This window comes from Chelmon rostratus, chromosome 3 (genome assembly GCF_017976325.1).
Source record: "Chelmon rostratus isolate fCheRos1 chromosome 3, fCheRos1.pri, whole genome shotgun sequence".
Taxonomy (NCBI): domain Eukaryota; kingdom Metazoa; phylum Chordata; class Actinopteri; order Chaetodontiformes; family Chaetodontidae; genus Chelmon; species Chelmon rostratus.
Window position 1 is genome coordinate 12,118,894 of NC_055660.1, and position 9,960 is coordinate 12,128,853.

The following is a 9,960-nucleotide window of genomic DNA, read 5'->3' on the forward strand; positions in this document are numbered from 1 at the left end:
ATCAAGAAGTTCAGAGTTGCAGAAACAGCAAAACAAGTTACTTCTTTGTTTCGAGTTAAATCTTCCGGCTCATCATGCATGTAAATAATGTAAAGAGGAAGGAAGTTTGGTGTATTTTTTACAACCTGCTGCTTTCAGACCTTATCAGACAACCATCTTGCACATTAGATAATAGTGTCCTTGATGTGACTGATTTACCACGTGCACTATTTACTAATACTACTAGTACTCGTGTACATAGTTTCCCCCCCCACACACCGTTTTAACCACACAGAGAGATGAGAGGAGCAGCTATGGGTTTAACTTCAGCAGCTGGTGGGTTCGTCTTTCTTCTCCTCACTGCGACAGGTATTGTATATCTACATTTATGTTGTAGGCCATTTATACTTCAGGTATTTGCAGTCAGAAGAACCTGTGAGTTTAAGGAACAACATTTTAATTCATTCATTCAGTCATTCTCAGATCACACTGTTCCTAGATTTGACCTGTAAAGTGATGCACGTTGCCTTCCTTAACGCTTGTGACTATAGCAACATTCACTTTTGGATGTAGAAGGCACTGTCAGTACCCCTACCTGTGTGTATAAATGCCCGTATCTGGATTGTCAACCCACAGTGTTTTGTGGATTTCTAGATAAAATCTCTATCATTTCACCCTAAGGATGCTGTAAATGTAAGCCTCTTGCACAGCTGGGAACTTACTGATATCTGCCTGCGATCACTTTTATGATGAGGAAGTAACATTTTGGGGCGGAGGGGTCTCAGTCTGACGAGACTGATGCAAATCAGCGGGAGCCATTCTGCTCCTTCATCTTGTTGACTGAAGTCTCAAACAGTGGACTGTGGCCACGCATGTTACTGCTTCTATGTAATTAAGTTGACGTCAGACATTTTCATTTCAACCTGTTTTTAGGACAGAACTTCTAGAGTCAGTGTTTACACTTTCTCTTCAATATTCACAACATTATAATATACTGACCTGCTAACATGAGTTAGCCCTGTGTGTCCTTTTTAAGAGATTTAATCCTTCAAGTATGGAAGCCCATTTCTGCCAAGAGAAGGGGGCGAAATCCACAGAGAGTTTGGCATTATTAGAGTGAAAATAAACACAATCATGATAGACAGGCAAAAATAATCTTATAGTTTTAATTTAGGAAGTCAAAGATTTGACTTAATGTCATATTTATTTTAAGATATTTGTTTTGTCTTCCTGGGAGAAATGGGCTTCCATATGGCAAGTCCATTTTTAATTTAGATGGATTTGTGAATTGAGCTTTAAAAGCAGGCAGTCTAAAAGTGATATGTCAATGTATGCTCCATCAAACATCTCCTCCATTAGTGCCAGCTGGATGGACTATGAGTGCCAAAAGCGACTTTTAGTCTCTGTATTTGTACTTCTCCATTCCTGTGTTCACTTAGTGTAGAAATAACATTAAAGTCATAAAAAATGAGAAAAGAATTTTTTTTTTGCACCCAAAAGTGATAAATGTCCCCGTGACTTAAACAAAAACGCAAACCTCTGATAAAAAACTGTATCTTTGTTCCCTAAAGTGAGCAGGTGAATGACCTCAGCAGGCAATTTCTCTGAGTTCCCCCCTTTTAAAGTCCCTTAAAATGTAACGAAACTGTTGGTAAATGTAGTTCTAATTTCTACAGAAATACAGTGAAAACAAGTCAGTACTCTGATGTTGTTCTGAATCTGATTGTGGAGTCTGATGTCTTCTTGTGTTACAGTGGTGCAGGGCCTGAATGGTTGGGAGGTTAAATGCAATCCTCCTCAGATCTGTGCCTCAAAAGGATCAACAGCAGAAATACACTGCACCTACAGATACCCGCCCACAGTTACAAACGTTACAAATAAATTCTGGTTTACGAAACTGAAGACAAATGGTGATTATGTGAATCTGAGAACAGACCCAGAATATTCAGGACGTGTGAAGTATGACTGTGATCAGAACAGCTGCACTCTGCGAATCACAGACGTGACAGATAGAGACCAAGCTAACTACAAGTTCAGATTCATAACAGACCAACCTGATGGGAAATATACTGGTTTACCTGGAGTCACTTTGTCTGTCGCAGGTAACATTTTCATCTGAATATTTATCAGTTTAGTTCCAAGTGTTCAACATCTCATGAAAGTTAGTGGTGTGTGCTTTTTTTTGTGTGTATGCTGACAGTTCAGTCTGAAATGAAGACCTCTGTTCCTTTTTCACATACTCAGATCTCCAGGTGCAGGTGAACAGTTTAGAGGTCCAGAAGCCTCTTAGCTGGGCAGAGATGACGTGTCGCAGCAGTTGTCGTCTGCCAGGTCATCTTCACTACGCTTGGTTCAAGAATGAATGGAAAATTAGGGAGGACGCATCTGATTCTTATTCAGACTACGTTGGCGCCGCAGACGTCTATTCCTGTGCTGTAGATGGATATGAGGCCTCCCGCTCTCCTCCAGTGTGTGAGTTAATTCCACAGTCCTCCACTAACGTAACGCCACCTGGTGGAGCATTTTAGCTAGGGTACTGTACAACATACACACAATCTGCTTTGTTGTGCATGATAATCAGTTTGATGCTAGCAACATACTTTAAACAAGTTGGGACAGGGGCAACAAAAGACTGGGAAAGTTGTGGAACTCTCCAAACACACCTGTTGGGAACATTCCACAGGTAAACAGGTTGATTGATGACAGGTGATAGTATCATGATTGGGTATGAAAGGAGTATCCTGGAAGGCTCAGTCATCCACAAGCGAGGATGGAGGGACCTTCATAAGACATTTGTCAGTAAACACAGCTCGCTTGTAAGTGATTGCATTCTGTTATTAGTTACGTTTCACGCAGCCTCCCAAGTTTTTTTGGACCAATTCAATAACATTTGGCAAGAAAGACACTGAGCACCTTGGACAGCTCCAGGATCAGCACTCTGCACCGCCGCATTATCAAACACAAAGAAAACAGAAAATGTATTCTGTTTGACTTTTTAAAATTTCTCTCTGGATAAATGTTTTTCTTTAGGATACAAACAATAACAAATAAAACAGGATATTCGCTATAATAAAATTCTTACCTTAAGGTAATGCTTGTTTATTTCTCCTCCAGATGCACCAAGGCTTCCCTCTGTGTCGGTGAATCCCTCTACTGATTTCATGGTGGGCAGTACAGTGACTCTGACCTGTAGCAGTGATGCTAGGCCAGCAGCTAAGTATTCCTGGTACAAGGAGAACCAAACAGTGCTCATCAACAATCCACAGCTTGTCCTCTGGTCCATCCAGTCCTCTGACTCCGGAGAGTTTTACTGTGCAGCTGAGAACAAGCTGGGGAGGAAACAATCTGAACACATCTCCGTCGATGCGAAATGTGAGTAAAATACAGTCTATAAGATACAAAGACATTTCAACAAGAAGCTTGCATTACTAACGGAGCTAAGAGGTTTGATAAAGATGCTACTTAACGGCGTCATGGTGAATGTAGGATCCGAGTTTGACCCATTTTATGGAGTGGAGGTTAGCATGTCTCATCCTCTGCTACTTCAATTTTCATCATTCATTAAACCTGTTTCTTTTTTTTTTCAGCTGCAGCAGATTTAGACCACCTTCAAGTATTTAAAAACGATGAGCCACTATAGTAATGCACAATCAACTGACGTGACTCTGCATTCGTCCATACAGATGCTCCAAAGCTTCCCTCTGTGTCAGTGAGTCCCCCTGGTGAGATAGTGGAGGGCAGTTCAGTGACTCTGACCTGCAGCAGTGATGCTAACCCAGCAGCTAATTATACCTGGTACAAGGAGAGCCTAAAGATGCGTCAAGGTCCAGAAGGCAGTTACAACTTCACCTCCATCAGCTCCAAGGACGGAGGGCACTACTATTGCATTTCCTCCAACCAATATGGGAATAAAATCTCTTCACCTCTATTCATAGATGTTAAGTGTAGGTCACCAAACTTCTAACACATGTACATGACATTGAGGGCATGAGATGAGCTGATCAGACATTTTTCTCCTCCTTTGAAGCCCCTCCTGGCATTTAATTGCCTAGTTTTCCTGTGTATGGATATAACCCTGCAAACGCATATTGATGGATTGTCTCTCCGTACACATTGTCTTCCAGATGCTCCAAAGCTTCCCTCTGTGTCAGTGAGTCCCTCAGGTGAGATAGTAGAGGGGAGGTCAGTGACTCTGAAGTGTCTCAGTGATGCTAACCCACCAGCTAATTATACCTGGTACAATGAGCACCAAAAGCTGCTTCAAGGGCAGACAAGAAGTCAACATTTCTCTTCCATCAGCTCCAAAGACAGAGGGCAGTACTACTGCAAGTCGGAGAACAAATATGGGCACATCATGTCTTCACCTCTATTAATAGACGTTCAGTGTAAGTCACATTTTATTTTTCGTAATAGAAAGTCAAATCATGCATGCTCATATTGATAGAATATGTCTCCATACATATTGTTTAATTGCTCACCAGATGCTCCAAGGCTTCTGTCTGTGTCACTGAGTCCCTCTGGTAAGATAGTGGACGGCAGTTCAGTAACTCTGACCTGCAGCAGTGATGCTAACCCAGCAGCTAGTTATACCTGGTACAAGGAGAATGAAGACTCACCAAAAGCTTCAGGAGAGATCTTCACCATCACTGACGTCAGAGCTGAACACAGCGGGAATTATTGCTGTGAAGCCCAGAACAAAAGAGGACATAGCTACACCACTTTGCATGTCACTGTTGTGGCAGGTAAGTTTTTCAATTCGCTCATACGTCATAATGCACCATATCACGTCCATCCATTGGAGGGAGGCATCGTCTACACCAAAACAACAGATCCCTGACTATAACACACAGTGAGAAATGATAGCTAAATCTCAGAAGACACAAATCATCCGTTAAAAAAAGAAGAAAAAGACAAAGAAAAAGGATTGCAGTCTCTAATTGCTGGAATCTCAGCATAGTGACATTGCTAAAAAGAAGCCAGATTAGACAAAACAGCAGAGACAACAGAAGCTGTGCATTAATTAGCCATACTGTAATTTGGAAACATCTGTCACAGACTTTCAGAATGACTACCTGGTTTCACTTTGTCCTGTGGTTCTTGCTTTGTTTGAACACTCACCCTGTTAGGAATTTAAACCGACGTTTGGGGTACGTTCCCCTCAGTCTTCCTCTGTATTTTTGTGTTTAACATATATGATTGTCCGACTAATTTTGGCCTGTCAGGACTTGCTGTTGTTGTTGTAGTGGCATCCTCGTGTTCCCATCAATCATCATCAATACAGATTTTTATTTAGAGGAGAAAGTTTAGGTCATTTCAATGTGCCCACGCTGCAAAAAGTTAATTTCAAGTTAGATGAAATATCTTGAATCAGGTTAAATAGTAAGATAAGAGAAGAGAAAATCAACTTTATTAATCCCCAGCTGGGGAAATTTAGTGTTACAGGCAGCATAAAAAAAAATTGTGAATTCTTACTGAGATTTTGTTATTTGTTCTGAGTAGCTTAATGCTTCAAACCAGAATTTCGAGAATTGCAAAGCTGTTTGATCAACACTGAAAAAACTGCTTTGTTGAAGTCTGAATTTCTGTGTCCAGACAAATGTAGGCTCCTTGCCTTAAGTTTGGATGGACTACTTTCAAGATAACTGTGGCTTCTTTCAGGCAGATAATTTTACTTGTTATAAAATTTTTGATAAATGAAAATTTCCTGCTCTGTTGACGGATAATTTACTTATTTTAAGTAAATCTCTGGTTTTGTTGACTTCTCTCTTCTTGAGAGCAGAGTTTTTGCAGTGCAGAACCAGTTTTAGTCTTTGTCCTTTCGGAGGGGGGAAAAAAAACATGGTCAGTCTCAAAAGACCATACACAACACAAACAAAGAACGATATTTTTGTTTTTTTTCACTCTGTGGAGCCACCATTCAGCCCAAACACCCAACTGAAAACACTCAAATTCATTTTTTGATTTTACCGCAGGTCCCCGAAAAGCGTGGACATCAGCAGTCATTGGAACAACCCCCGCTGTTTTCCTGGCTATCATTTGGCTCTCTGTCTACCTACTGATCAGGTGAGTAGATCGGATTACAAAAGCACCATAGATTGAGTATCTGAAGGTGTCGTTTTTAGTAGTCAGTTTGGCAATCAAATCCATGTGTTTATTTTTGATTAACTCTCCGAACCAGAAAAAACAGGGCTGCCAAGCAGTTATCTGAGCCTGGAGACAGACCGCACGACAGGGAAGAGGTGAGCAGATAGAGTCAAACACTCCAATGTAAACTCCTGTGACACCTTGTTCTGGTTCCTCAGTTTCGTAGTCACTAGTGCCGATAAAATATTTTGCTGGGATTTAATTGCCACTAACTTTTATGGCTGTACCAGCTACTCACATGCACTAAATGGCTTCCGTTGCAGCCGTCGCTCACTGGACTGCGTGGTTAAGCTCGTTAGGGTCTCCTTCTTGTGTCAACGACTGTGAACTGAGCTCAGCATTTGTTTCTGTTAATTTCAGTTGATAAATGCATGCAGGCTAAACTAAGCCGAAATGTTTCATATGGGTACATTTATATAGATTCATACTCATACTCACACGCTGATGGCAGTGAGCTACCAAGCTGGGTGCTGGCCTGAGCATCGGGAGTAAATCGGGGTTCAGGGTCATGTGGACAGGCAGACATGGGGATCAAACCACCAACCCTGTGATCAGTGGATGGCCTGCTCTACCACCTGAGCAACAGCCGCACATACACATCAAGTATTAGGCTTGTCACTCGCTTAGCATCTATTAAAGATTACTGAATTTTTGACTTTTTGAAGGAAATCTGTTTTTGACCTGTTTCATAGTTATGAAGCATGTTCCAGGCTGAAGAAGCTCCATACAGCACAGTTCTCATCGTGTTCTTTACACGAGGACGAAGAGCTGCCAGCAGATCAGAACTCACTGTCGTGTTTGATAGATGACAAGCGAATACATGAATAACAAGCCTTGATTTTAATGTAGCCTCCACAGTTTGCCAGGATAGTCGTTTTATGCTTTTCACACACAAGAGTACGGTAAGATCAGTGAAGTGCTAATCTGGCAGCTCTGTTCTGCGCGATCAGCAGCATTTGACCAGATGACTGGGCCCCAGGTGTCGTATAACACGTGTTCTAACAACGCCGGTCACGACAGAAGATGGGACACAACTTACCGTCAGTCCGAACTCCTCGCCTCTGATCACAAATGTAAGCGGACAACATTGCTACAGATGTAAACTGGAGAAGTCGCTTTGTGTTTGCAGTGTCTGCCCAGTGCGTCAGAGGAGGAGGCTGACCTTCACTATGCCACTGTCCACTTCTCCAAGAACCAGCCCGATCCTGTGTACTGCAACATCAGACCAGCTGGACCCCGCAGACACGAGGACGAAGAAGTCGTTGAGTACGCTGCTGTCAAATTTAACAGTGCCGGCACTCCCCCGAGGTGAGCTGCTTCAAGCATTTAGTCGAATTGATGAAGTATTGAATTTTAACACTTTCATTGCCAGTGCAATTGCTTATTTTGTTGATATTTTTAGCCTCTGTTTGTGTTTAATATTATGTCAATCCCCTGATTTTTACTTTTTTTTCCTCTCAGAACAAGAGGGCCAGAAAGTGGGGAGGATCCAGCTGCACTGTACAGTACAGTCAACAGAACTGTTGAATGCGAAAGGAATCTCTAGTCTGTCTGTTTCTTCATTTTTTCTTTTTCAGCCATGATAGGGGCAAAGTTAGTCGTTCAGTTGGTCTGCTAGTTGCTCCATAATACTACTAGTGGTCAGAAACTCCACACAGTATCTTTAACTTTTACCTTAAACAGGCAAGAGAGACGTTTCTTGCTTTAACATATCATTGTGAAGTGATGTTAATTGGCCACAGTAATGACGACAGAATAATGACAGCGTCTGTGTTTGGATTGGTTTCCTATAAGCCTCGCTTTCACTATGTGGCTTTATCTGACATCAGGTACGATCTCTCTGGAAAATGAAGGCTGACCGTGATCCAGTCTGGCTGACACCGTTTCTATCTGCCTTCAGACATCTCTGCAGTTCTGTATTAGATACCTAGCAGATGGTACGTTTGTAATTAGTATTTTTTTTTTAATTTTTATTTAATGCCAATATAAATTTGCCATTTAAAAGCTCATGTGCGATTGGAGCAACCGTGCAATAAAGTTGATTTAGTTGTAGTTTCACACAGCTGCCACTAGATGGCAGTGAATAGACATGTTTTACTGATAGGAAACCACATCAGAGATCCTGTGAGGTGCATTCCTCTCTTTTCTGTGTAAACAGTCAACATTTTTCTGCCCTCCTTTTTAAACAGCCCCATTTTCACAATTGGATTTATTTCTAGTTATGTGATGAAGTTATTTCTACCACAGTACCATCACAGCTCATTAAATTCTCGTCTTCCTTCCGTTTTATACTTATTAGTATCTCTTTTTTTCTCACTTGCAGTTGTTTACATTTTTCCTTATTCTGTTCTGTATTATTTCTGTTTTTCTGGATTAAAAATTTGGTTGAAATTCTCACAGCTCATGTCCACAACAAAGGCCATAACCTGTGATGAAGGTGGGTATTGCTTGATTTTGAAGGGAAATGGTCCAGGAGGAGAAGTGAAGCCAGAGTAGAAGGACTGTGTGTGTTCAACTGAAATGAAACTGGAAACGGAATAAAAAGCTGCAGTATGAAGAAGAAGAAGAAAGGCCGACATGAAAAATAATAATTTCTTTAGATCGGGGGGCGATGACTGCAACTGCTTCTCTTTGACGAGCCATCTGATGGCAGATGGTAGTGATGATGTTGAAGCTACAGCTGGTTTTCCAGGTTTGGGTCAGTCAGTCCTGAACAGAACTGAGTCTTTGCAAGAGTCAGTTTTGAAAAGAGCTGCATACAGCAGGAGGCTGTTGCTTTGCAGCTCAATGGTTTCCTGTTGTGGGTTGCCAGTCACATCAGCTGGTGCCACATTAAACAGCAAGAGTATTCTTCAGTTTACTGTTCATGTTATGAAACTTCTCACCAAACGCCTGAAGGAGTTTCATTCTCAGCAGCAGATTCGGACGTCACAGCAGCTTTTGTTGTTGCACAGTAGGAAAATGCAGTGTTTCCTCTTTCCAGATGCACTTGTCACAGCTTTAATTTCACCTCAAATGATTTCACATTTGAAAGCAGAGAGCTGAGAAGCTGCTGGAGCTTGAGGCTCAGCTCTGAGAGGTTCTTGCTAATGTCCATCACGAAGGTAAAAATCACACAGACACTTGCTATCGCTGAGTTTCCATGACAGGTTTTCCTTCGACCCCAGACAAACAGACACGTTGGAACAGTTTCACTTTGTCTGCTGCTTGCAGCTCCAAAGCAGCAACAAGGCTCTCCTTCACAGGTCCTCCCTCTGAATGAGGCTTTAGCTTCGTAGCTATTAGCTCGCTCACCACAAGACTTGCCTTTATGACACTGTTTCTGTGAGGATCTTGTGAAAGCTGCTTATTGGGACTCCACTAAAGAGCGTTAATTTTATCCAAGTACATTTGTCCTCGCAGCTCATCCGCTTTAGCATGTTTGTAGCTCTTGAGACTAGCCTTGTCATCCACAAGAACTAACTTGGACACACTGGTTTGTCTTTCACTTCAACAATAAAAATAATTTTCCATTTCTCTTGCTACATTGCGCATCTACTGTCCTTTTGTAACAGTCGCCATGATGCATATGATCGGTATAGTGTAACTGTTATGTGCGCGTTGTGTTCAGGGATATGTGATGGATATCTTAATCTCATATTTAATTTTACTGTCTTTCTTTTATATTTTTTATATTATTAGTATTTTTGGTATTTCATAGTTGCCTCACTGGAACGAGACTGCAAAACAATATTTTCTTGGCCATTTACCGCCATCTGGTTCACCACGCCTATTAATAATACAATGAGGAAGGAAGTCTGGTATATTTTGACAGCCTGCTTTTCTATCTCCTGCGGA

At 41.6% G+C, this 9,960-nt stretch overlaps 1 protein-coding gene across 2 annotated transcripts; it reads left to right on the forward strand.

Annotated features, from left to right (window-relative positions):
• The first annotated feature begins 141 nt into the window (after positions 1-141).
• LOC121603807 (B-cell receptor CD22-like) lies at positions 142-8,858 on the forward strand. Of its 2 annotated transcripts, XM_041933042.1 has the most exons (11): positions 142-348; positions 1,734-2,081; positions 2,224-2,451; positions 3,094-3,351; positions 3,663-3,923; positions 4,104-4,364; positions 4,461-4,721; positions 5,952-6,042; positions 6,158-6,218; positions 7,253-7,431; positions 7,585-8,855. In XM_041933042.1, the coding sequence occupies exons 1-11, from the start codon at positions 279-281 to the stop codon at positions 7,667-7,669; spliced, it is 2,103 nt and encodes a 700-aa protein (XP_041788976.1). In that variant the 5' UTR covers positions 142-278; the 3' UTR covers positions 7,670-8,855. The 2 variants fall into 2 exon arrangements, with proteins under 2 accessions (XP_041788976.1, XP_041788977.1); XM_041933043.1 differs by lacking the exon at positions 6,158-6,218 and having other exon boundaries at positions 7,585-8,858.
• The last annotated feature ends 1,102 nt before the right edge of the window (positions 8,859-9,960 follow it).